This window comes from Molothrus aeneus, chromosome 24, assembly GCF_037042795.1.
Source record: "Molothrus aeneus isolate 106 chromosome 24, BPBGC_Maene_1.0, whole genome shotgun sequence".
NCBI lineage: Eukaryota > Metazoa > Chordata > Aves > Passeriformes > Icteridae > Molothrus > Molothrus aeneus.
The window spans coordinates 3,761,122-3,788,312 of NC_089669.1; the positions used below are offsets into that span (position 1 = coordinate 3,761,122).

General features: G+C 43.4%; 1 protein-coding gene across 3 annotated transcripts in view; it reads left to right on the plus strand.

Annotated features, from left to right (window-relative positions):
* SRGAP2 (SLIT-ROBO Rho GTPase activating protein 2) overlaps window positions 1-27,191 on the plus strand; it is a 115,030-nt gene that overhangs the window by 46,503 nt on the left and 41,336 nt on the right. For 2 of the 3 annotated variants that reach the window (XM_066565424.1, XM_066565426.1), the window contains exons 5-10: window positions 9,170-9,232; window positions 13,948-14,163; window positions 15,668-15,796; window positions 22,973-23,197; window positions 24,870-24,971; window positions 25,800-25,997. In XM_066565424.1, the coding sequence (XP_066421521.1) occupies window positions 9,170-9,232; window positions 13,948-14,163; window positions 15,668-15,796; window positions 22,973-23,197; window positions 24,870-24,971; window positions 25,800-25,997 (933 nt within the window). The remainder of the gene's footprint in view (window positions 1-9,169; window positions 9,233-13,947; window positions 14,164-15,667; window positions 15,797-22,972; window positions 23,198-24,869; window positions 24,972-25,799; window positions 25,998-27,191) is intronic. The other variant, XM_066565425.1, reaches the window with a different exon arrangement.

Sequence of the window (27,191 nt, forward strand, 5' to 3'; positions counted from 1 at the left end):
AAAGGCACTTGTTGTTAAATCCCAACTTCTTCTTTGGCTGTTTGCCAGCAATACCAGCTTGGCTGAAGGCCAGATCAGGTGTTTGATTACAACTCCACTTGTGCTGCATGGTTGAAACCAAAAATTGCATCCTCTGTTATCTGGTAGCAGCTGATAAATAGAGAAATTTGGCTGACATGGACCTGTTTGTGCTTTTTCACTGGAGTCTCTTCCCTTCCTGAGCTGCAAGAAGCAGCTTGAATTGGTACTGCAGGCTAGAAAACAGATGAGGTGTGTGATTAAAATATTGCAAAGCAGTTTTGCTGTGGATTTAAAGAATTTTACCCATTTATAACCCCCCTCAGTGACACATTTGTAAAATATCCCAAAGCAGCACAGAGGATGGCAGAGTATCTCTGAACTTTAAGCAAAAAAAAAGGGACTTTTCCCACCTTTTTTACCTTTTTCTGGGTTAAAAACAGGGACAAGCTGCTGGCAAAGCCAGGCTGCTTTGCTGTGGGTGTTAAGGGGGAATCTACCAACTTGAATTTGGGAACTGTTTAAGTTAATGAATTAACTAAATCATTAATGATGATTAACTGAATCATTAACAGAGTTAATGATTCAGGTTGCAAATAATGCCATGAAAATGCAGAGGATGGTGACACAGAAATCCTCATCTGCTGAGGGGAAAGCAGATCCTGAGGCAGAAAATCCTTTCCTTGGATTTCTTTTTTTCCTTGGTTTTTCTCAGATCAGTGTTTTGTGTCATGCTGGGATGGAACAGGCGAGGTGGGGAGGACAGGCAGGGAAAAAGGAGGTGCTTGAGGTCCCTTTTGGCACTGAGCTCTTGAGCTGCTGCATCTCTGAGGGTGTGGAGAGCTTTTCAAAGGACAGAGTGCAGCTGTGATCAGGGCTGGATGGGTGAGATAAGGGTTGGGAGGAAAGGAAAGGAAAGGAAAGGAAAGGAAAGGAAAGGAAAGGAAAGGAAAGGAAAGGAAAGGAAAGGAAAGGAAAGGAAAGGAAAGGAAAGGAAAGGAAAGGAAAGGAAAGGAAAGGAAAGGAAAGGAAAGGAAAGGAAAGGAAAGGGAAAAAGGGAAGGGAAAAGGAAAGGGAATGAAAAAGGTGATTTTAGTCAGGTGGGGCTGGGCTCTTTCTCCAGGAACTGACAGAATGAGGAGATAGAGGTCCTGTCACAGACCCCACCCCAGGGCTGGATGGAGGGATGGATGGATAAGGGGATGGATGGATGATGGATGGATGGATGGATGGATGGATGGATGGATGGATGGATGGATGGATGGATGGATGGATGGATGGAACAATGGATGGATGGATGGATGATGGAGGGATCGATGGATGATGGATAGATGGATGGATGGATGATGGATGGATGGATGGATGGATGATGGATGGATGGATGGATGGATGATGGATGGATGATGGATGGATGGATGATGGATGGATGGATGGATGGATGGATGGATGGATGGATGGATGGATGGATCGATGGATGATGGAGGGAGGGATGGATGGATGGATGGATGGATGGATGGATGGATGGATGGATGGATGATGGATGGATGGATGGATGGATGATGGAGGGATGGATGGATGGATGGATGGATGGATGGATGGATGGATGGATGATGGAGGGATGGATGGATGGATGGATGGATGGATGGATGGATGGATGGATGGATGATGGATGGATGGATGGATGGATGGATGGATGGATGGATGGATGGATGGATGGATGGATGGATCCATGGATGGAATCCATGGATGGATGGATGGATGGATGGATAAGGGGATGAAGGCAGGGATGAAGGGATTCATGGTGGATGGGTGGGAGCCTGCCAGCCACTTCAAAGCTCTCGATGCTGATAAGAGCAGCTGTGCTTTTGCCAGAGCCAGCCCTGCGTGCTGCTGGATGAACATTGTGTGTCTGCCCCTTGTCCCTGACTCTGAGCTTTGTTTACTTCCCTGGGTCCCTTTTCCTCTATCAGAGCCTTGCCATGTCTGAGCTGTGTGGGCGCTCTCAGCTGAGCTGCAGGAGTTCTTGGAGCACTGTGCTTTTCCATGCCCTTGGTTTGGTTTCTCCTGAGGACACACTTTTATGTGTTGGTGTGAGATGCTCCTGCTCAGGGTCTGACAGTCCTGAAGATGAATCCTGGTGCTGTCAGTGGCAATCTGGGGTTTCTCTGCCCCCAGGGGTGGTGTCAGTGCAGTTCTGGGGAAGATAAATGGTGAAATAACCACATTTCCAGCAAATAAAACTCTGGAGGTGGGGGGATTGTCCTAGTGACAAATAGTTCCACCTTGGGGAGGAGGTGATGTTTTCTTGTTTGGGCAGAGTTAATGATTTAGGGCTGGCTCTGGTCCAGGGCTGCAGTTCCCAGCCCTGGTGCCACCAGCGTTGCTATTCTGATCACCTCTCCCTCTCCTGGAAAATCATCCTGCTTTGATGTCTGCTCCTTTTCATTCCTTCATCTCCCTTTGATTTCTCCTGCTTGTCCTCCTTCAGCACAGCCCCTTTATTTATTTCTTTCTGCATTTCTATATCTATATATATATTTTTATTTTAATATATGGGTTTTTATGGTATATATGGGTTTTATATTTATATATGGGTTTTATATCTGTTTTTCCCCCCCAAAATATTCTATTTGAGCTGATTCCCGCTTTGATTTCCTTTTCCCTCCATCCCCCTCTGACCCTCTCTGTTTTTATATTTATATATGTATTTTTCTCCCACACAAAATATTCTTCTATTTGTGCAGATTCCTGCTTTGATTTCCTTTTTTCCCTCTATCCCCCTGTCACCCTCTCTATTTAATGTGACCCTTCATTTCTCTGCATGGTTATCAGGTTTTCTTCCTGTTCCTTGCATGGTTATCAGGTTTTCTTGCCTCCAGATGTATCTTTTGAGTGGGATCCCTTGGGATTATTTATACATGTACAGACCTTTGAGCAGCAGTCTCTTTAATTTGGTCTCTTTAATCACTCTTTCTCTGTTGTCTCTTTGAAATTTTCCTAGAAGCAGCCTGATAATCTTGTTCAAATTGAAGGAAAAAAGAAAAAAAAAAAGAAAATTACCTTTTTTTAAAAGAACAGACTGTGGAAGCCTCACTTTGAGCAGTGTCTGAACAAACTGATTCTTTTCAGTTTGACAGATTTTTACCTATGGATATTGGGAAGTGACTGGCAAATGTTAATGGGTAGAAAAGCAGATTTATTCTGTGCCAGAGGGGCCTCAGGACAGGCCAGGTAGCAGCTCAGCATCTGCCTGCCCTGCTGGGTTTAAAACCCAATTTCTGCCCTGATTTTAGCTGGGAGATTCCCTGGGCTGCTGGAGCAGGGACCTTTCCCTGCCATATCCACTTAATTGAGGATATTTATGGGGACAAAACCCTGTTTGGAATCAAGAAAACCAATCTGAGGGTTTGAAATTCTCCTCCTATTTAGAACCTTTGATGGTGGGAACCCCTCCCAGTTTTATCTCCTGGTACACTGCAGGGTGTTTGATGTGAAATAAAAAATCCACAATGAGTTGGTTAAAAGCCTTGCAGTAATCAAGGAAAAGGAATTATTAATTCTCTGAAGGGGTCTGTCATGACCTACTTTACAGCTGCACTGTGCCTCTTGCTGCTCTGGTAGCAGAAAATGACAAATCTTAAAGCACCCCACACATGGAAAAGCCACCACAGGACACAAGTTAATGGTTACAAAGCTGGACATTTGTACAAATATTTTTCCACCACGGTGTAAATTTGTAAACGTGCAAATGCCATGGGTAAAACCCTCACTGAGGGGCAGAGTTGGTGCCTCTGTGCTGTGTCCCTGCTCCCCTCCTGGCATCCTTACCCTCACTCAAGCAACATGGGAATATTTAATGTTTGTTCTCCACCTAGGCACATTTAATTCTTACTTTTAAAAAGATGCAGACACCTGGTACTGTTCCAGAGCAGTTCCAGAATCAGCAGATTTGGGCTCCAGCTCCAGCTGTCACCCTCTGACATAATTTGAGACAGCAAATTAGATAAAAATGTCTTATCTTGGTGTGTTACACATTCACCCTCCCGTGGCTTGAGCTGTCATTGGGTTTATGGGGAAAGCACCTCAGGAAATGTTGATTTTGAAGCCATCCCATCTTTCTGTCAGGCTTGGGAGGACCTTGCTGGGGCTGGAGAATGTTGACAGCATTCCTGAGCTCTCCTCTTTATTATCCCCCCAAATATTTGGAAGCTGAAGTCGTTAATGTTGGGTGGAATGCGGAACAGCCCCGCAGTAGATCCCAAAAACATCTTGATTAAATTAGAGGGGAGGTGGAGGGGAGGAGGGCTGGAACAAAGAGGCTGTTGAGGAGCTGGCAGGGCCCCCCCCGTGCTGGGAATTTATGTTTGAGCCAGGGGTGGCAGAACCTCCAGCCCTGCACATGGTGCAGATACACCCTGGAGTAACAAAGGAGTAGTGTGTGTGTGCTCACAGCAGCCTCCTGAGCTGGGGAAAACCTGCATCCCCTGCCTGGCCACATCCTGCTGGGCTTCCCTGGGGGCTGATGGTGCTTCCCTGGTGTGCAGGGGAAGGAAAAAGGTGTTCAACACCTCCAGGGTTTGAGGGAAAAGGGAAGGGAAGGGCAGGGAAGGGCAGGGAAGGGAAGGGAAGGGAAGGGAAGGGAAGGGAAGGGAAGGGAAGGGAAGGGAAGGGAAGGGAAGGGAAGGGAAGGGAAGGGAAGGGAAGGGAAGGGAAGGGAAGGGAAGGGAAGGGAAGGGAAGGGAAGGTGTGCTCATCACCTCCATGGTTTGCAGGGAAGGGAAGGAAGGTGTCCTAATTATCTCTGTGGTTTGAGAGGAAGGGAAGGGGTGCTCATCACCCCCCTGGTTTGTAGGGAAGGGAAGTTCTCCTTGTCCTCCTCCTCATCCAGAGCAAGCAATGAGGCTGAGATGGGTTTGGAAGAGCCCAAAACCCTGTGAGGAAGCCCTGAGGGAGCTGGGGGTGCTCAGCCTGGAGCAAAGGAGACTCAGGGCTGCCCCCATCACTCTGCAGCTCCTGAAAGGTGCCTGTGCTCAGCTGGGGCTGGGCTCTGTCTCCAGGCACTGACACAACCAGAGCACACAGCCTCGAGCTGCACCAAGGGAAATACAGGCTGGATAGCAGGGAAAAGTTTTTTCCTGAAAGAGAGATAAAGTGTGGGAAATGAATTTGTAGAGAATTAGGCATTTACAGCATGGTGTGGCAAAAGCTGATAGGCCAAGAAACACTTGTGATGTGTTGTAATTAGGAAATAGTTAACTTCTGATTGTGATGGTGTGAATTATAACACCTGTGTTGTCTCACCCTTCACATGAGACTGAAAAGGGAATAAAAGTTTTTAAGATGCCTCTGAGTTGCCCCATCTCTGGGTCAGAAAAGAGCATAATCTGACAACAAAGTTCTGGAATGTTCTGCCTGGGGAGGTGGTGGAGTCCCCATCCCTGGGGGTGTTTAACAAAGCCTGGATGTGGCACTGGGGGCCAGGGTTCAGTTGAGGGGTTGGGGCTGCGTTGGATTTAATGATCCTGAAGGTGATTCCAGCCTGGTGGTTCTGTGGAAGGTCTCTCTGTGACCTCTCCCTGCCCCGCTCAGGTGTGCAGGGAGCTCCTGTGCCTGTCCCAGGGATGCTCTTCCAGCCAGATCATCTCCCAGATCTACAGGAGAAGGGTTTAACCTGCTCAGATAAGAAGGACAGACAGTTTATGGGCACACCCCCACCCCACACACACACCCAGCTCATTAGTGGAGCCAATTAATTAAGATTTTGTTGCACAAGCCCTTCCTCAGGTTAAGGGAGATAGACTTGGTTGCAGGTACAACCAGGAGCAGATCACAGTAAAGCTGATCAGAATATCTTTTATTTATTGCCTTGTTTACAAAATGAATTGTTCTTCCTTTGCAAAACACACAGAATAATAGAGAAAATACAGAACAATACAGAATTGGCTGCTGCAATAGTAATTGACACTGAGACATTGACAACTGCCAGGGCTTTGTTGTCTTTCCTTGGCATGGATTTTATTCATAATTCTGTGGTATTTTCTGGCATGATGCTGGAATCTCTCGTGCCTGGATGGCAGTGGGATCAGCAGCCTTTAATCTGCACTTGGAATTCTTTGGGAATTCAGGGAAATTCCCTTTGTGCATCACCTCCACCTCCCTCCACTGCACTCAAGCAACAACTTTTTCCTGACATCCAATCCATTTTCCTCTGACTTTCCCAAGCAAACCCTTCTGCTTCCTCCAATGTATTTTCATTTATCAGGGTCAGCCAGCTCAGCTTTTTTTTCACCTAGACATTTTTTTTTTTGGTGGAATCAGTGCAGGGAACAGTTTTACATTAACAGTGCTCATTGCACAGCTCTTGTTCTGATGTCCCCTGTGATCTGTTTTACCTTCATCCTAATGGAAAGGATTTTTCCAGCCCAGCAATCCAGCAGCTTCCATTTGGAAGCACAGAGAGTTTTGTGTTTTGACAGTTTGGCATCATCTTTACCCCTTCAACCCCAACCTGCATTAAAACATTCATTTTAATCTGTCCTATAATTGATGCTTCAGCCATTTGTGCAGCAAATGAGCAATTTTTCAGTGCAAGAAATGAGCAAAATGGGCTGGAAAGAGCAGGGGTGAGAGGCAGATGATGGGGCCAGGCCAGGCAGTTGCAGCAGCACTGGGAGTGTGTGTGGAAAGTCTTTGTGTGTGAAAAGATCAGTGCTCAGGGCACTGCAGGCAGTCCCTCCCATTAATCACCTCCATGGGGAGGAAAAGGCACTCTCTTGGTTTGGAAAGGCAGGTGCCTGCTAAGGAGGGCAGGAGCCTCCCCTGAAATGGAAAATGTAAACTCCCTCCCTCCAAATTGTTATCAATTTGAAATTAAGGAGCTCTCAGGCAAAAAATATGGGAGCAAAATAATGGTTCTTTACTAGGGAAGAAAAAAGGATAAAATAAACAATGAAGTGAACCAAACCAACAGTGCCAGAGTCAGAACCCAGCCTGACACCCTGTGGGTCAGGGTGTGGGCAGCAGAACCATTGGAATTGTGGCTCAGCCCTCCTGCAGTGCCAGGGCTGGTTCTGCTGGAGCAGGGATCCTGGAGAAAGGTGCAGTCTCTGCCTCTGAAGATCCAGGGGCAGAGGCAGCTGCTGTTCCTCTGGGCAATCCAGTGCAGAAGCTGTGCTGGTGTTCCAGAATCTCCAGATTATATCCAGGTAGGAATGCTTGGCTCCTCCCTCTGGGCTCACATCTCCCAATGGGATGCTGTAGTTCTTATCAGCCATGCAGGGACATTCAATGGCTGTTATCAGCAGATTATTATTATTACAATATCAGCAGATAATTATTATTATTATTATACAATATTATTATCCCTCTGGAAGGGAGGAGTCGTTGTGGAAGAGACGAGGAAAATGCCCACTGAACAGGAGACAGCTGCCCTACAGATAAATAATATATCTGTAATAAAATACAATTCCCTTGGCAGTCCAGGACAGGCAGCCAGAACACCCCAGATCTCAGCTCCTGCTGCTTCCAGAGGTGAAATCCCGTGGGTTTGAGTTCCTCAAACTCTCCTGGAGGTTAGGAATCACCAGCTCTGTGCTTTTCTCTAAATTAGAGCAGTGTCTGAACAAACTGATTCTTTTTAGTTTCACAGATTTTTATGTATGGGTATTGTGAAGTGACTGGCAAATGTTAATGGGTAGAAAAGCAGATTTATTCTGTGCCAGAGGGGCCTCAGGACAGGCCAGGTAGCAGCTCAGCATCTGCCTGCCCTGCTGGGTTTAAAACCCAATTTCTGCTCTGATTTTAGCTGGGAGATTCCCTGGGCTGCTGGAGCAGGGACCTTTCCCTGCCATATCCACTTAATTGAGGATATTTATGGGGACAAAACCCTGTTTGGAATCAAGAAAGTCTCTCTAAATTAGGGATTCCCCAGGAAAACCTTTCCTTTTGTCAGTGTTTGTGTCTGATGGGCAGCAGGCTGAGGAATATGGGATTGGAACATGTGGAAAATCCACATGATTGGGCACTGGATACCTGGGAATCCCATTGTGCTGCCAGCAGAGCAATTCCAGGCTGGTCTGAACCACAACACCCCAAAATAATAATAAAAAAAAAAGATTTCTAATAAAGCATTTTTTTAATCTGAGAAACTCCAAGCACTGCTGAACTGGACAGTATGGAGCAAAGAATAATTTCAATTTAAATCCCATAATCTTTCTCTTCTGGCTTTTCAATTTATCAGCGTGTTGTTGGGTTTTTTCCTCATGGCTTAGCACTATCTTGACTTCCTGGGCAGAAATGTTGGTTTAAGCATGGGTTTGGCGGCACTGCCTCTTTATCTCTTTCTTTTCCTGAATGTTGTAGGCAGAAATAATCTTGAATTTATCAAATTTGCTTGCCCCAGTAGATATTAAACACTTGTAACATGAGACTTGGAGCACACAAATGCTGCCTTAGTGGGCAGGGAATGAATAAAATCTATAAACTGAATTAAGTTATTCCTGTTATGTTGTGGTTTCCATATCCTGCTTTCCTTCTGCTTCCACACCAAGCTGTCCTACATCCACAGTCTTCCTTGATCTCGTGAAAATGGGAAAATTCTGTATTTTCAGGCTTAAAAATTGAAAATTTCACATTCTCTGGAAATTTCCATCAGTGTTCCATTGAGCTTTTTTTTTATCTTTTTTCCCCTTTTTTTCCTTCTTTTTCTTTTTTTTCTTTTTTCCTTTTTAATTTTTTTACTTTTTTTTTCATTTCCCCCTCTTTCCTTTTTTTTCCCTTTTCTTCCATTTTTCCTTTTTTCTTTCCCTTTTTCCTCTTTTTTTCCCCTTTTTCCTTTTTTTTCCCTTTCATTTTTCTTTTTTCTTTCCTTTTCCCCCCTTTTTTCCCCTCTTCTTTTCCCCTCTTCTTTTCCTCTTCTTTTCCCCTTTTTTCCCCCTTTTTTCCCCCTTTTTTTTCCTTTTCTTTTTTCTTTTTTTTCCCCCTGACAGTGCCCATCTGAAATTCCACTTTATTAACACCCCTGCTGCAACACGGCCACTGATGGGATTTACCAGTGCTGCTTAATTGAGCCTCCATTATTTGTGGCTGCCCCTTGCTCACTTCCTCTGCAGCCTCTTCCTCTGTTAACTTTCATTTCTCTGTTCTGTTGCAGAGCAAGGAAGTGGGACTGCAGCTCCAGGAGGACCTGATGAAGGTTTTGAATGAACTCTACACGGTAAATCAAACTCATTTCTTGGCATCTCCTCAGGCAGCAGGGAGAAGTGTTTGACTTCTGCCTGAGAAATGCTGCAATCCCTGCTCTAAAGCTCCATAAATCCCATTTTTCCCCCTCTTTTTTTTCATGTTTTTTCAGCTCTCTGGGTGTTGTCTCCCCCCAGATCTCACCTTCACACACTTTGCTGCAGCGACGCTTTAAAAAAAGAGCCAGAGACAGGGGAATTATTTCCAAATATGCCCAAAATCTTGGGGTTTGTGTGGTGTGAGCCTATTTGCCCCTCAGCTCTCAGCAGAACAGCTCCTTTTAGAGGGAGATTTTCCCATCTCTGCTTTTTGTTTCTCACTAAATCCAATGGAGACCCAAAGAGGAGGAGGAGGAAGAGGAAGGAGGATGTTTCCCCAAATTCTCATGTGCTGTGTGGGGATTTTTCTTCTCCTCACAATGTTCAATGGAAAAACCTCTTGCTTGATGAAAATTTTGCTGTTGCTGAGCAAGTTCTCTTCCTTAAAAGCAGAACTCAGTGTTCAGTGGCTCAAAAATGCCTTTTATTTTGTCCTTCCTTAGTGATTTGTTGGGTCACGACACTGAGATTTATTTTCTGACCTTCCTCCTTCCGAAAAGTGACTCAGGGTTCTTTCTCAGGCTGTGGCACATTGACCCTGTGGTGAAATTTGGGGTAAAAAAATCAGATTTACAGAGTTTCAGGGGCTTCCCTGAAATTTCTTATGTCAGTAAAATGTATAGAGGGAATTGTTTCATTACAATTTATTGCAATTAGAGCCTCAAAGCCAAATATTCAGGCAAATCAGCACTCCAGAAACAGTTTTCTATTTCAGGGCATAATTGGCTCAATTTTTGAGCCCTGTCATGGATGGGATCCTAAGGAAGGACATGGATTTGCTAAAAAAATCAGATTTTAGGAGCAATTTCTGATCTGGAGTGCAGTTTCATGGACTGGGGATCATTTCTGGGTGCCAGGCTCTGACAGGTCATTTTTTGAGCCAAATAATGAATTCTGCTGATTTCTCTACCCCTGGAAGGAAGAGCTTCCAGAATTTGCTAAACAAAGTGAAAGTAAGGTATTGATATTTTTAATGGCAGTGCTGGGAATTTGAAATCTTACTTATTTATTCATTCCTCCTGCTGCAGAGCTTTAAATTGTCCCTTCACCAGAAAAGCTTTTCCTTTGCAAAAAGCCACTTTTGGTGGTGCTAAAAGATGCTTTTTTTGCTGGAATTAAAGCCATTAAAAATCCACCAAAACTGGGATTTTTTCCCTCTGTTTTTGCTCTCTACCAGAATGGCACAAAACCATTAAAAACCCACCAAAACTGGGATTTTTCTCTCTGTTTTTGCTCTTTGCCAGAATGGCACAAAACCATTAAAACCCCATCAAAACTGGGATTTTTCTCTTTGTTTTTGCTCTCTACCAGAGTGGCACAAAACCATTAAAACCCCACCAAAACTGGGATTTTTCCCTCTGCTTTTGCTCTTTGCCAGAATGGCACAAAACCATTAAAAACCCACCAAAACTGGGATTTTTCTCTCTGTTTTTGCTCTCTACCAGAATGGCACAAAACCATTAAAACCCCACCAAAACTGGGATTTTTCCCTCTGCTTTTGCTCTTTGCCACAATGGCACAAAACCATTAAAAACCCACCAAAACTGGGATTTTTCTCTCTGCTTTTGCTCTTTGCCAGAATGGCACAAAACCATTAAAACCCCACCAAAACTGGGATTTTTCTCTTTGTTTTTGCTCTCTACCAGAGTGGCACAAAACCATTAAAACCCCACCAAAACTGGGATTTTTCCCTCTGCTTTTGCTGTTTGCCAGAATGGCACAAAACCATTAAAACCCCATCAAAACTGGGATTTTTCTCTCTGTTTTTGCTCTCTACCAGAGTGGCACAAAACCATTAAAACCCCACCAAAACTAGGATTTCTCCCTCTGTTTTTCCTCTCTGCCAGCTCTGCTCTGAGCAAGAGAGGACGAGCAACTCCTTGGCATCAATTATTGTAATTATGAACTCCTGCTTTATAGTCTGAGCATCTGCAGGGGCTGGGAGCGGGGTGTGTGAATTATTCAGGATGTTCCTTAGCACTGGCTGCAGTCACATTTCCTTTCATGTTTAAATCCAGAGTCTCTTTGAATCTGGGACCTCTGCTGATCACTGCAGCCCACTTAGGTGAAATTGTGTTGTGTTCTGCTGCAAAATAGCTGTAAACGGGTTTTCATCTGAAATAAATCAGATTATTCGCAAGTGGAGCCTTTATTGCTGCTACTTCATGCAATTGTGCATTTTATTTTTGCCCCCTGTGAGTGTTGTATCTTGTTTGTTTTGGAGAGGGATTCAAATTGCTTTGCATTTATGGATAAAAACTGGTTTAGATCTCATGTCCTTTGGTTCTGTTTGCTTAACACAAATCTAGACATTAATATCACATGAAACAAATGGGATTTCTGGCAGTGGTGGTGGGGGGGATATTTATCTATATTCACTAATAAAAATGTGCTGTAATAGAAGGTGTCCATACAGCACAGGGTCCAGGTCTCCCTAAAGCCTAGAACCACACTTGAATATTAATTTATTTAATTTAGAATTTTAGCATTAATTTATAATTTTATTATATATGTTTCTATATATTATTTCTATATATTTATATATTTTAATGTTATTTTTATTTTATATATTTTAAAATATATAAATTAATAATAAAAATTAAAATATGTCTATTTTAATTTTATTATTATAAGATAATAAAAATAATATCTATATATCATTTTATATTATATATTTTATATATATTTTTAATATATAATATATTATATATTATTTTTATATTATATATTATTATAAATAAAATATAAATATAAATATAAATATAAATATAAATATAAATATAAATATAAATATATATATATATTTTTTTTTTTTAATATAAGGTACCCAGAAGTACTTTTATGTCCCAAATTTGATTTGAGCAAGTGGCAGCTGAGTGGCTCTTGCAGCCCCTGTGCTGAGGCTGGATTTCCATGCTGAGCTGTTCAAAGCTCTGCTTCCCCCACATGAAAGGCTGCGAGGGCTCCCTTCAGAAACCCTACCTGCTGATGAAAAGCTCTCATTTTCCTGCCATATCACTTCCTTTGAACAGTCAAGGAGCCTTAGATTAGTCTGCAGCCTTTTTTTGTTGTTGTTTTTGTGCCTCCTTTGCTGCCTGGTGCAGGAAGGCACACACTAAAGCCAGACCAAGCAGCAGCTGCAGAATCAAACCACCCACTTGGATTTCAGACCCATTTTGAGAGCCCCACTCTCTCAGGCTCCTCCTGCCCTGCTGAATTTGCAGAAAACCCCAAAGGAGGAGGGAAGAGATGAGAGAATTTGATTCTGTGTTCTTGGAAGGTTCATATTTTATTTTATTTTATTTTATTACATAATATAATATAACATAACATAATATTATACTATATTATATTATGCTATACTATGTATATATTATATTATATTATATTATATTATATTATATTATATTATATTATATTATATTATATTACATTACATTATATTATATTACATTACATTATATTACATTATATTACATTACATTATATTACATTATATTACATTACATTATATTACATTATATTACATTATATTACATTATACAGAAAGGATACAGACAGAAGGCTTAACAAGAACGATAATGAAAACTCCTGACTCCTTCCAGTCCTGACACAGCTGGATTGTGATTGGTCATTAAGTTAAAACAATTCACATGAAACAAATCAAACACTCACCTGTTGGATAAACAATCTCCAAACCACATTCCAAAGCAGCAAAACACAGGAGAAGCAAATCATATAATTATTGTTTTCATTTTTCTCTGAGGCTTCTCGGCTTTCCAGGAGAAGAACTCGTGGGGAAGGGATTTTTCAGGACATATGGCAGTGACACTGCCCTGCTTTTCTGCCCTGGGGAGTTGCCCTGAGTGGGTTTTGTTTTGTGGTTCAGGTGTTGCAGACCCACAGCTGGGCACTGTGTACAAATCCCAAACAGGACAGGACTGCTGGGAGCGTGCCTGGAGCTGGTTCATTTTCCAGCATCAGCCTCATTCCATGGTTATGACCATGGGAAGATGTTAGTAGTTTACAGTTTTGGTAGGAGACAAAGAACTTAATGTTACAACTCACTTTAAAAGTTTTCTGACCAATCACACAAAGCAAAAGCACATTGACAGTATTTATATCTGTATAGTATATAATCTATATTGACAGTAGTTCTGTCCAACCACTATAAGCACAGTTACCTTTGGTTAAACAATGCTTGCTTATTCCAAATACAAAACCTGCTTGTGAGCCTTAAAACACAATGCACAGAGCTCCATTATTAAGCTTAGAACTCCCTAGATGTTATGTTATGTTATGTTATGTTATGTTATGTTATGTTATGTTATGTTATATATAGTATATCTCACCAGATAAACTTTTCTGCAGCTTAGGGAGTTATTCTAGACAAGCATTAATACCCAGACCATTGTTCTATTTGTCCTTACTTTTCTACTTCTCACATAATTTTTCTGCTGACCAATCTCATGGCTCCTGCTTAGCTCCAGTCCCAGTTCTGCTGTCTCTGAGGCCTTTTGCAGCTTTCCCAAACCCCTCTGATTTTATGGATTCCCACAGGGAGCTGAGTGCTGGATTTTGTTGTCCGCAGGTGATGAAAACCTACCACATGTACAACGCTGACAGCATCAGTGCCCAGAGCAAGCTGAAGGAGGCAGAGAAGCAGGAGGAGAAGCAGATTGGGAAGTCAGTGAAGCAGGAGGACAAACAGACACCACGCTCCCCTGACTCCACCTCCAATGTCAAGTTTGAGGAGAAACACGTCCGGAGGAGCTCCGTCAAAAAAATCGAGAAGATGAAGGAGAAGGTAGGGGCAGGGTCCCTCCCCAGAGGCAAACCTCACTCCTGGGGCAGGGTTTGTTAACAGCCAGCTCAAGGGAAGGCAAAACCAGCAGCAGATTCCTTTAGGACAGGCAGGGGCAGTTTGTGTTATCCCAGAGAATGGGATGTGCACAAAAATGGGATAGGCACAAAAATGGGTTGTGCATAAAAATGGGATAGGCACAAAAATGGCATGTGCATAAAAATGGGGTGTGCACAAAAATGGGATAGGCACAAAAATGGCATGTGCATAAAAATGGGGTGTGCACAAAAATGGGATAGGCACAAAAATGGGATGTGCATAAAAATGGGATGGGCACAAAAATGGGATGTGCATAAAAATGGGGTGTGCACAAAAATGGGATGTGTACAGCAAAAAAATGGGATGTGCACAAAAATGGGATAGGCACAAAAATGGCATGTGCATAAAAATGGGATGTGCATAAAAATGGGATGGGCACAAAAATGGGATGTGCAGAAAAATGCGATTTGCATAAAAATGGGATAGGCACAAAAATGGGGTGTGCATAAAAATGGGATATGCCGAAAAATGGGATGTGCACAAAAATGAGATATGCATGGCACAGAAGTGGAATGTGCTCAAAAGTGGGATGTGCATGGCACAAAAATGGGATGTGCACATAAATAAAATAGGCACAAAAATGAGATATGCATGGCATAAAAATGGGATGTGCAGAAAAATGGGATGTGCAGAAAAATGGGATGTGCATAAAAATAGGATGGGCACAAACAGGGGATGTGCAGAAAAATGAGATATGCAAAAAATGGGATGTGCATAGCAAAAACATGGGATGTACACAAAAATGAGATAGACACAAGAATGGGATGTGCATGGCACAAAAAGCTGAAAGCAGGTTGGAGTGGGAAAGCAGCAGCTGCCTGCTGGAATTCCTGGTTAATGGGGGTATTTTTGTGGTCCAGGCACGAGGCCTGTGCTCTAGGGAGCCCAGCGAGCCCAAACTGGCCTTGGGGGCAGAACCAGGGGCCTCACTGCTGACTCCAGCAATTCAGCTCCAAGGTTCAAGCCCATGGAAGGGAAGGGGTTATTTTTGGGTGGATTTAGGCTCTGGAAGGACCAAGTTCAGGCCTTGGAAGAGGTGGGGTGCCTGTAGCAACCCTCAGACCCTCCTAAACCCCCTTGTCCCTTCATTCCTCCTTTAATCTTCCCCATCCCACAGCCTCAAGCCTTTCAGTCCAGTGCAGCAATGCTTAAACACATCTAAATAATTCATCTGCAATCATCCATTCATTCCAGTTTTGCCAGGACTTCAAGACTGGAAATGTGAATTGGAGTCCTGGCAAAACTGGAATTCAGATGGGCAAAAATCAGTGTGAGCAGAGTAAGGTTACTCACCTCCTTTTAATGCTATATTTTGGGGTTTTTTGTCTTTCTGGTGTTACTCACCTATTTTAATGCTATATTTTAGGGTTTTTAATGCTGTATTTGGGGTTTTTTTTTTGTCTTTCAGCGCCAAGCAAAGTACACAGAGAACAGACTGAAGGCAATCAAGGCAAGGAATGAATATCTGCTGGCCCTGGAAGCCACCAATGCCTCAGTGTTCAAGTACTACATCCATGACCTGTCTGATCTCATTGATGTAAGTGCCTCCCCCCACTCCCCTCTCCTCCCTCTGCACAGCTGGAAACCTCTGCACAGCTGGAAACCTCTGCACAGCTGGAAACCTCTGCACAGCTGGCCTGGGCAGCCTGGGGCTGGCAGTGGCCTGATAATTGGGTCATGAAGGTGTCCCAAGAGCTTTTCTCAGGTGGCCACCCCTGTTCCACAGACAAGGAGCTTTGCTCTCACTGGGAGAGGGAAGAGGAGAAGCTGCCAAGGTCAAGTGAGCCCCAGCTTCAGTGTCACCCTGCTGCCTGGCATTTTCATTTAGGCAAAGCCACGAGGTTTTAACTCAGCAGCACGTCTGAAAAAAGAAAGGTTTTGAAGTGTAGAAACACTTGAAGGGATTTGGTAGAAGAGAGGGAGTTCAGAGGTGTTTCCTAAAGGTGCTTTTTTTTTGGGAAAAGGCATTGAATTATGGAATATTCGGAGTTGGATTCTACAGGGATCATCCAGTCTGGCTCCTGGCCCTGCCCAGACACCCCCAAATCCCACCCTGAACCAAACAAACAAACAAAAAAAAACCCCAAAAAAAGAACCAAAAAACCCCAAAAACCAAAAAAACCCCACCAAACAAACAATAAAAAAATCAAAAAAACCCCCCAAAAAACCCAAAAAACCCCCAGAAAACCAAACAAACAATAAAAAAACCCCAAACCAAAACAAAAAAAAAAAAACAAAAAAAAAAACCCACCAAAAAAAACCCCAAAAAACCCCCTAAAAACCAAACAAACAATAAAAAAACCCCAAACAAAAAAAACACAAAAAAACAAACCACCAAAAAAAGAACCAAAAAAAGAACTAAAAAACAAAAAAAAAACCCAAAGCCCCCCAAAAAAAACAAACAACAAAAAAACCAAACTAACCAAAAAAATAAAAACAAAAAAAAACCACAAAAAACCCCCAAAAAAACAAACAACAAAAACCCAAACCAAACTAAACAAAAAAATAAAACAAAAAAAAAAAAAAAAAAAAACCCAAACCCAAACAAACAAACAAACAAAAAAAAAAACAAAACAAAAAAACCCCAAAAAACCGAAACAAACAACAACAACAAAAAAAAAAACCAACCAAAAAAAAAAAAAAAAAAAAAAGAAAAAACCAAAAAATTCCCCAAAATTCTGATTTTTGGAAACTCAGCAAAGGCAGTCAGGAGCCCTGAGGTTTTTGCCAAGGGTGGAGCAGCCCCTCCAGCCTGGAGAGGCTGATGTGGGGCAGAGGCTCTGTGGGTCCTGCTGGGATCGGTGGCTGCAGAGCCTGGAGGGAGGAGCAGGGAGTGCTGAGCACAAGAGTCTCTAGACACAGGCAATAAAGAGCACTCAGATCTCTATTAATTAGCCAGCTATTAGGATGAGCAGCAGTCTGGAGGATACATTTATTCACATAAACTCTCCTGGAGTGCTTTTGTGCCAGGTGTTGATTTAAACCTGTCCTTTGGAGGTCAGGGCTGTCACTGAGAGGGGGCTTGAAAAATGCTGTTATTTCCAAATGTCATGCTTTGCAGGATTGCTGGGGCCTGGTTTGTTTATCCCTGCTGCCTTTTTAGGAGCCCTGTTTTGGTTAACATTTGCTCAACATTAATTGCGTGGCCCTGGGTTTTTAACAAATTAGAACTCTCTGTACATATTTATATCAAAGCTACAAGGTTGGGATTAATTTCACCAGCATCAGCCTGATTTAGTTGTTTTAATTTTTTTCATCTAAAGCTCTGTCTCTCAAGTCTTCCCCCAAATGCTGCCTGGTTCAGTTGGTTGTTCTTGGTGTGTTTTAATTAATCCCAGGTAGCAAAGAGTCCATTTGGGTTTCACATCCCAGAATGATTTGTGAGCACAGAGCTGTGTTCAGCAGGACAGGACAAATCTGGAAGGAAGAGCTGCTCTCCCTGGGCAGTCCCAGCTGTGTCTGGGGCAAGGCAGAACAAGAACCCAAATTTCTGAATTTCAGGGATTTGTCTGTTCCTAGAGAGGAGCCCTGGTGCCTCTGGGTGAGTCCCTGCCCTTGGAACATTCAGTTTAACTCCACAAGTTCCCATCATCTTCAAAATAAAAGTGTTATCTGCTCTGTGTTCAGGCATGGAAAAATGTGGGGCTTGTCTGGGAGCACAGGATGGAGTTCAGTTATGTCATTGTTAAGACACAGGGAAAATAGATTTATTAATGCCTTTGATCCTGAAGGATTGAAAATTAACAATTATAACCAGTGATGGTTATCTGAGCCATCTGACTCGAATAAAAATGTGATTTTTTAAAGCCAGGCTGTAATGCCTTCCCTCGATCTAATCATTTGGTGATATTGAATTTTGAAATATAATATAAAAGTAATCTTCAAAGTTACTTACAAGGAGATTGTGTTAGGCCAAACAGCATTAGACTTTATATTTAATGTCATGTTTATCCAGCACATTGTTCCCTCTGCAGTGTGCAGGGAAGGATAACAGGGAGTTAATTCTTTGTTGAGAGTTAAGAGCAATAAATTGTTTCTGCCATAGCTCAGTAGTTTTGAATTTCCTGACTTTGGGGACTGAGACAGCTCTTTGATGCTAATGAAATATTACAGTAATGGGGAAGTTTGCATTAACTCATATTTATAAAAGGGTCACTAGGACAGGATTGGAAAAAGGAAAAAAAAAAAAGATCAAAATGTGTGTGTGAGGCTCAGAGCCTGCTTTGCTCTTGCAGAGGAGGTGTTACTCCAGGATCTCATCCTTCCCCTCCCAAATGTGAATTGCATTTTAAAACAAAGGGCTTTTCCCCCTTAAATCTTCCACTTTTGAGGCCTGTTTGAAAGCTAAAGGGTTAATCATCTGTCATGTTGGGAAGTGAATTTGAATGAGTTATCATTAAATTCTTATAAAAAATTGATTTCCTTCGAGAATGGTTCCATCAAACATTTATATAACCCAGAAAAGGGACGGCAGGACTGGTGCATTTACAAACATGGAACACTGGACCGAAGAAGATAAAAACCCTTTTTAAGTGGGGGAAATGTTTTCTGTCATGGCTTCAATAGCAAAGAGCCAACCCATCCTGCCTGAGCCAGGTGGGGTGGGACACATTCACTGCCCCGTGGGTTCCCAGCCCTCCCAGTGCCTTTCTGGGGACAAACTGGCCACGCTGGGAGGGTGCACAAGCACCTGTCCCACAGCAGGAATTGTGTCCAGCTCTGGGCTCTGCAGCTGGGGGGTGACAGGGAGGTGCTGGAGAGGGTCCAGCAGAACCCACAAAGATGATTTGGGGTCTGGAGCATCTCCCTGATGAGAGACTGGGGGGCTGGAGAAGGGAAGGCTGGGAGGGGGTCCCATCAATCCATAAAATATCCCATCAATCCATAAAATATCCCATCAATCCATAAAATATCCCATCAATCCATAAAATATCTCATCAATCCATAAAATATCCTATCAATCCATAAAATATCCCATCAATTCATAAAATATCCTATCAATCCATAAAATATCTCATCAATCCATAAAATATCCCAGCAATCCATAAAATATCCTATCAATCCATAAAATATCCCATCAATTCATAAAATATCCTATCAATCCATAAAATATCTCATCAATCCATAAAATATCCCATCAATCCATAGAATATCCCATCAATCCATAAAATATCCTATCAATCCATATCAATCTTCCATCAATCCATAAAATATCTCATCAATCCATAAAATATCCTATCAATCCATAAAATATCCCATCAATCCATAAAATATCCTATCAATCCATATCAATCTTCCATCAATCCATAAAATATCCCATCATTCCATGCCAATCTCCTCTCAGTCCATACAAATAGCTCATCAGTCCATTGAATCTCCCATCAATCCATAAAATATCCTATCAATCCATATCAATATCCCATCAATCCATATCAATATCCCATCAGTCCATATCAATATCCCATCAATCCATATCAATATCCCATCCATGCCAATCTCCCATCAGTCCATGCCAATCTCCCATCAATCCATAAAATCCCTCATCAATCCATGCCAATATCCTTCAATCCATACCAATATCCCATCAATCCATGTCTGTATGCCATCAATCCATACCAATATCCCATCAATCCATACCAATATCCCATCAATCCACGTCTGTATCCCATCAGTCCATGCCAATATCCCATCAATCCATACCAATATCCCATCAATCCATGTCTGTATCCCATCAATCCATGCCAATATCCTTCAATCCATGTCTGTATCCCATCAGTCCATGCCAATATCCCATCAATCCATACCAATATCCCATCAATCCATGTCTGTATCCCATCAATCCATGCCAATATCCTTCAATCCATACCAATATCCCATCAATCCATGTCTGTATGCCATCAATCCATACCAATATCCCATCAATCCATGTCTGTATCCCATCAATCCATACCAATATCCCATCAATCCATGTCTGTATCCCATCAGTCCATGCCAATATCCCATCAATCCATACCAATATCCCATCAATCCATGTCTGTATCCCATCAATCCATGCCAATATCCTTCAATCCATACCAATATCCCATCAATCCATGTCTGTATGCCATCAATCCATACCAATATCCCATCAATCCATGTCTGTATCCCATCAGTCCATGCCAATATCCCATCAATCCATGTCTGTATCCCATCAATCCATGTCTGTATCCCATCAATCCATGTCTGTATCCCATCAATCCATGCCAATATCCCATCAATCCATACCAATATCCCATCAGTCCATACCAATATCCCATCAATCCATGTCTGTATCCCATCAATCCATGCCAATATCCCATCAATCCATACCAATATCCCATCAGTCCATACCAATATCCCATCAGTCCATGCCAATATCCCATCAATCCATACCAATATCCCATCAATCCATGTCTCTATCCCATCAGTCCATGCCAATATCCCATCAATCCATGTCTGTATCCCATCAATCCACGTCTGTATCCCATCAATCCATGTCTGTATCCCATCAATCCACGTCTGTATCCCATCAATCCATGCCAATATCCCATCAATCCATACCAATATCCCATCAGTCCATACCAATATCCCATCAGTCCATGCCAATATCCCATCAATCCATGTCTGTATCCCATCAGTCCATGCCAATATCCCATCAATCCATGTCTGTATCCCATCAATCCATGGAATCTCCCATCCATCCATGCCCCTCTCCCCTAGGGATGTCAGGATGGTGCCAGGCTCTGTTCAGGACAAGGAGCATTAAACACCAACACAAGAACTTCCACCTCACCTTGAGGAAGAGCTTCTGTCCATGAGGGTGCAGAGCCCTGGAAGTGCTGCCAGGGAGCTCCTGGAGTTTCCCTCTCTGCAGCCACCCCAAACCCACCTGGACGTGTCCCTGTGCCACCTCCAGGTGACCCTGCCTTGGCTGGGGTGGTCTCCACATCACCCCAAAAATTGCAACCCCAAAAATTCAGTGAAAAGGACTGAAGAAAATTCAGTTCTGCTGTTAAATCTGAGATTATCTGATGCTGATGCTGATCCCTGTCCCATCCCATCTTTCCCCCTGCAGAGTGAGCAGTAGCTGTGAGTGCCTCTTGATCCAAGGCTGCCTCCACACGTGCACATTCTCAATCAAGCCTCTTTTGTTTTGCTTTTTGTTTTGCTTTTGGGTTGCTTTTTTTAAATTTTTTTCTTTTGCTTGGCTGGTTTTGTTCTTTTCTGATTGAATGTAAAATCCCTTAATTCTCTGCCTGCAGCCCAACCAGCAACTGCAGCTCTTTTTCCAAGGCTTCCCACCTGCCACAGCTTGTTTGGCACCAGAGCCAGGCTTGCAGCACTCAGTGGCAGGAATTCTGTGGGAGCAGGGAATGGTCCAGCAGCTTCTCTTCCCTCTCCCCCAACCCCTCCTCCTCCCTTTTTCCCCCCTTTTTCCCTCTGTGTTTGCACACAATGACAGTGATGAGACCCAAATGATGGGTGAGGAGTTTTCATGTGAATTTTGCTTACAGAGCAGCACAGCAATCAGGCAGATGGTCTCTTTCTTTCCCTTTTTGGATATTCTCCTAGTGGATGTAATCTTGCTTGTAATTCCAACAAGGTGGGCTCCTTCTTGCTCACTTGATGAAAAATCCAGGCTGGTTCTGATCTCATGCTCATGAAAAGCTCCTTTTTTCCCCCCCCCCCCTCTCTTCTGAAACATGAAAACTTGGCTCTGCAGCCGTGGTGGAAATGAAGCTGCTTGATTGTCTCCCAGTGACATCATCCCAGTGTCAGCCACAGCCAGGAAATTCTTGACCATAACCACTTCTTGCTTCAAAGTTTTTTTTTTGCTCTTCTGTTTCACCCCAGCAATGAAATCATCCCAAGTGCTGGCTGCTGCCTTTTGGATGACTCTGTTTGCATGTCCAGGTCATGCTCCTCCTGCCTGAGGTGCATGGAATGAAGCGGTTTTGCTGGAATTGTGGAATTATTTGGGTGTAGATTGGCCTTTATAAATGACCCAAATCCTGTGTCTTGTCTCTCCAGTAGCACTTCAGTGCCTCTCCTCTTCTTTGAATGATGTTATTTAAGGATTTTGGAGAGTTTTCCTAGGAACAAGACCCCTAAAAGTCAGGGCACTCTGTTTTCATGATCCTCCTGCCTGAATTACATGGAATGAAGCAGTTTGCTGGAATTACAGAATTATTTGGGTGCAGATTGGCCTTTATAAATGATCCAAATCCAAGTAGACTTCAGTGCCTTGCTTTCCTCCTCCTTTGAATGAGTTATTTAAGGATTTTGGAGTGTTTTTATAGGAACAAACCCCCTGAAAGTCAGGGTAGAATTTAGGGAAATGCACTGCCCTGCTGTTGAACTTCACCACTTCATTTTTGGATGGAATGAGTCTTTAGTACTCCATGAAAAATGAATCTCTAAATCTCCAAGAAAACCTCACAAACTGTTATATAATTTAACCTTCTATTACAGCTATATTTAAACCATATAATTACAACCTGGTGATAAAATTTACGTGGGGTTACAGGCTGAGGTGCTCTGTGCAGACAGTGAGAGACCTCCCTGCCACCCAGCAGATGACAAAAACCCCACAACTCATCCCCCAGTTACACAGCTTTGGTTCAGATTCCCACTCTGGGAGCTTCATCCCTCTGGAATTGTGTGCATTCATCTGGAATTGTGTGTGTTTTTCCAGCAGTGCTGTGACCTGGGCTACCACGCCAGCCTCAACAGAGCCCTGAGGACGTTCCTGTCAGCAGAGCTGAACCTGGAGCAGTCCAAGCACGAGGGGCTGGATGCCATTGAGAATGCTGTGGAGAACCTGGATGCCAACAGTGACAAGCAGAGGCTGATGGAGATGTACAACAACGTTTTCTGCCCCCCCATGAAGTTTGAGTTCCAGCCACACATGGGGGACATGGTCAGTGTGGGTCCCTCCTGCAGCTCTGCCTGTTGGTCACCCTCATTTTTGGTTAATTGATCCCCTCCAGAGCTGCCTGTTTGGCTCTTCTGGGATCCTGAGAGGTGGGAGATGAGGTAAAGATTGAGCAGGTTCATGGCAGAGATATCTAAATTTTCCTTTTTTGGCTGTCAAAGCTGGATGATCTCCAGAGATCCCTTGCAACCCCAAAGATTCTGTGAAAAGGAGCAAGGGCTGCTGTTAAATCTGAGCTGATCCTGATGCTGATCCTTGGCCCTTCACTGGAGGTGAAAATGCTTAATTAGGTTTGATATTAAGTGTGAGTAGGAGACCTAGTTACCTACCTAGGAGACCTAGTAGGTTATTTCCTAAATATGAGTAGGAAACTACTAGGTTTGCTAGGTACTAGGTTTGCTTCTACCTACAGGTTAATCCCCAAGACAACCTCTGAATTTTGAAATTAGAAGGGCCAATATAAGAAACCTAAATGCTGGTTTTTTTGCAGCATCTGAGGGCACAAATGCTGCTTTTTGCATCCTCCTTGTGAGCCAGGGCTCTCAGAGGACTCCTCATTTTTGGCAGGGCAAACCCCTCTCTTTGATGGCTTTATCAAGATGTGGTTGCTCAGCTGGGAGCTGTTCAAAGTCCCACAGGCTGAAACTGCTTCTGGATGGGAGCACAGGCCCAGTGGGACAATTTAGGTCAGTTGGTTGCATTTCCAAATTGAGCACAGACTGCAGGATGGGCAGCCTCTTCTTCTGGGCTGGGAATTGCAGCCCCTGCTCCAGGCTCTTCTTTGTCTCTCTCATTTTAAGTGAAACCTTCAGACTGCAAATGCCCTTCCCTGGATTTTTCTGTGCTTCTGATGCTGTAAAATCGTGGGAAGAAAAGGAATTACCTGCAGAGTGTCATTCAGGAGCAGCTCCCATTCACTGAATCATTCATCTTGCTGCTTCTCAAGGCTGGAGGAGTGTTTAGAAATGCAGCTGATGGTGCAGCAGATTAAATCAGAAGATGTGATCCTGTGTGTGTGCATGGGTGGGATAAAACTCCCCATTTTCAATTCTGTCTCTGAAGAAACAGCCTCAGGCAGTGAGCTCAGTGTTTTCTTGTAGAAAACCCCCACAAAACCAGAACAAAACCAAAGGGAAAAGCTGCCTCATGCTGTGGAGTGAGAGTCTTTCTGAACCTCGGTGTTGTGTGTCTGTGACAGGTCCCCAGCCTGAGCTTTTTGATTTCAGCTGCCCTGGGTTCATCCAGGAGTGACCTGAGCCTGTTGTTGTGCTGTGCAGGTGGCTCAGCTGAACCATCCCAGCCCCTTGTGCCCCTTCCCCAGGCTGAAGCACTGAACCAAATTCTTGATTTTTGATGTGATTTATCCAAATACGTGGCATGAAGCACCTCCAGACTTCCAAAGCACCCTTTGAGCTGACACCACTGAAAGCAGCTGATGTTTTCTAGCTCTTCTTTGATGTTGCCATCATCTGCTGGCTGTTACTCCTCTCAGGGAGGGAGCTGCACTTTGGCAGAACCTTCTCCTCTGGTTGAAATCCAGCTTTCAACCTGGATTTTAAAACTGGATTGGGTTTTAAAGCTCAGCACTTCAGAGAATGCTTGTGTCTGATAAACGAAGGAGTGATTGCAGTGCTCTGCTGTGCTGTTTCCCCTGCAGGAGTCTCAGCTCTGTGCCCAGCAGCCAGTCCAGAGTGAGCTGGTGCAGAGGTGCCAGCAGCTGCAGTCCCGCCTGTCCACGCTGAAGATTGAGAATGAAGAGGTCAGTTCATAACCAAAACCCAGCAACCCCCCTCAGCCACTTCCAGTGGTTGTTGGGCACTGGTGATGGAATAATCTGGTTCTTGTGATCCTTTTGTATTAACACTTGTGGTAAAATTCAAGGCCAAAGCATTTTGTGCGTTAATTGCAGTGTGATCTCACAGGAAAGTTGGGTGTGTGGGGAGAATCTTTTGAAGTCCCCCCCATATCTCTCTTCACATCCTTCCTTTGATAAGATTGGCTGTGTTGCCAAGGTTGAATTTGGATAGCAAAGGGAAAAGGAGGAATTTAATGTTTTGAAGTGAGTTTGCATAACCTGAATTAAAGTGATTTTTGTTTAATTGGCCGTCCAAGATGAGAAGATGACAGGAGTGGGGATCTGATCTCTGCACCTCTGTGTTCAGGACCTTTGGTGCAAAATTTGCAACCCCTTTTATGTCTAGAAAGTTGATTCTGGCCTTCAATAACAATGCACAGTGCAGCAGAGTCCTGTTTGTAATTAACATTTGATGCCCAGAAGATGCAGTTGCAAGGACAATTAGAGAATCTTGGTTCCAGCTTTCTTCGCTTTGAGGTTAAGTTTCTTTCCATCTCCTCCTGAGATCACAACTGAGATCCTGGCAGGGAGTCCTGGCAGGCTGAGGGTGCTGCCAGCTCTGTGCTTGCATGGACTGTGCTGCTAATGAGCCAGAATTAATTACAGCACCCAGGGTGTGAAACCAGTCATATCTGTTTATTAGCAAAGTGCTCCGGGGCGCTCCCCTCCCTCTGTTGTTTACTCACAACACCAAACCTTGAGGTTTTGAGTTCTCTCCTCCTTGCTGGGCAGGTGAAGAAGACGATGGAGGCCACTCTGCAGACAATCCAGGACATTGTCACCATCGAGGACTTCGATGTCTCTGACTGCTTCCAGTACAGCAACTCCATGGAGTCGGTGAAATCCACGGTGTCAGAAACCTTCATGAGCAAACCCAGCATTGCCAAGAGAAGGGCAAACCAGCAGGAGACTGAGCAGTTCTACTTCACTGTAAGGGGCTGATTCTTAGGGATTTAAGAGGGTTTTTCTTTTTTTCCTTTTTTTGGGAAATTCTCCCCTGTGAGGGAGGGTGGGGAGGCCCTGGTAGAGCTGTGGCTGCCTCAATCCTGGAAGTGTCCAAGGCCAGGAGAGGCTTGGAGCAGCCTGGGATAGTGAAAGTGTCCCTGCTCATCCCCTGGGTGATCTTTAGGATCCTCCCCAACCCAGCCCATTCTGTAATTTTCATTCTGTAATGATTCTGTAATTTTCAGTGAAATCTACTCAGAATTATCCTCACAACACAGTGCAAAGTGATGCTCCTGTCTAACAAAAATGCTTCTCTCACTGATTTTGGGCAAGCAGAGGAAGCACATTGGGGTTTGGAAATGTGTGCTCTCAAAAAAAATATTTTATGGAAATATTTTGGGATATCTCTGTTGGTTCCAACAGAGTCTGTGGGTAAATTGTGTCAAATTTGATTTCTTCTGCATCTGAAAAGGAGCTTTCTGAGAAAGAACTTAATAGCTTGTAAACATGAAATTTCAAAACTAGTGCAAACTGAAAGAATGTTTAGCTCTTTCATTTCTTGTTATCATCTTACAATTTCAGCCTGCTTAAGCTTTTCATTGAGTCGGTGTTTTTTACAAGATGCTTTTTGCTATTGAATTTCATGCCAGACTGGGTGTCTTTTTTCCTTCATCAGATTTATGTTAAACTGCTGAATTTGTTTCCTGTTTCAAAATATTTCAGAGTAGCAGATGAAAACCATGGATCTTACCCTGGTTAATTTGTCATTCCTTCAGGCATCCTTCACCTTCTTCTTCCCAGAATGGTGTTGCTCGTTAAAAATCTGAATTTCCAGTGCAAATGGCACTAACTGGGCAGGATGGGTCATTAGGCCTGGACTCAGAAAAATCCAAAATCCTGCACTGAAGGTGAATCTGGCTGTTGAAAGAAGTGGGTGGAGAAGCTGCTCCAATTAAGGCAGGATTGACCACCCTGCCCAGGGTTATGGAGCTAGAAAAGTGATTTTTAATTGAACTCTGAGCATTTCCTCTCCAGAGAGAGCTGCTTTGAGTTCAAACAGGAGAAGGAGGAACCCAGGGCTCACTTTGGATGGATATTTCTCCTTTTCATGCTGGTGTTAGAGAGAGACTCTCTTTAAGCAGCCTGATCAGATGCTGGATTGATCTGCTATTGACCAGG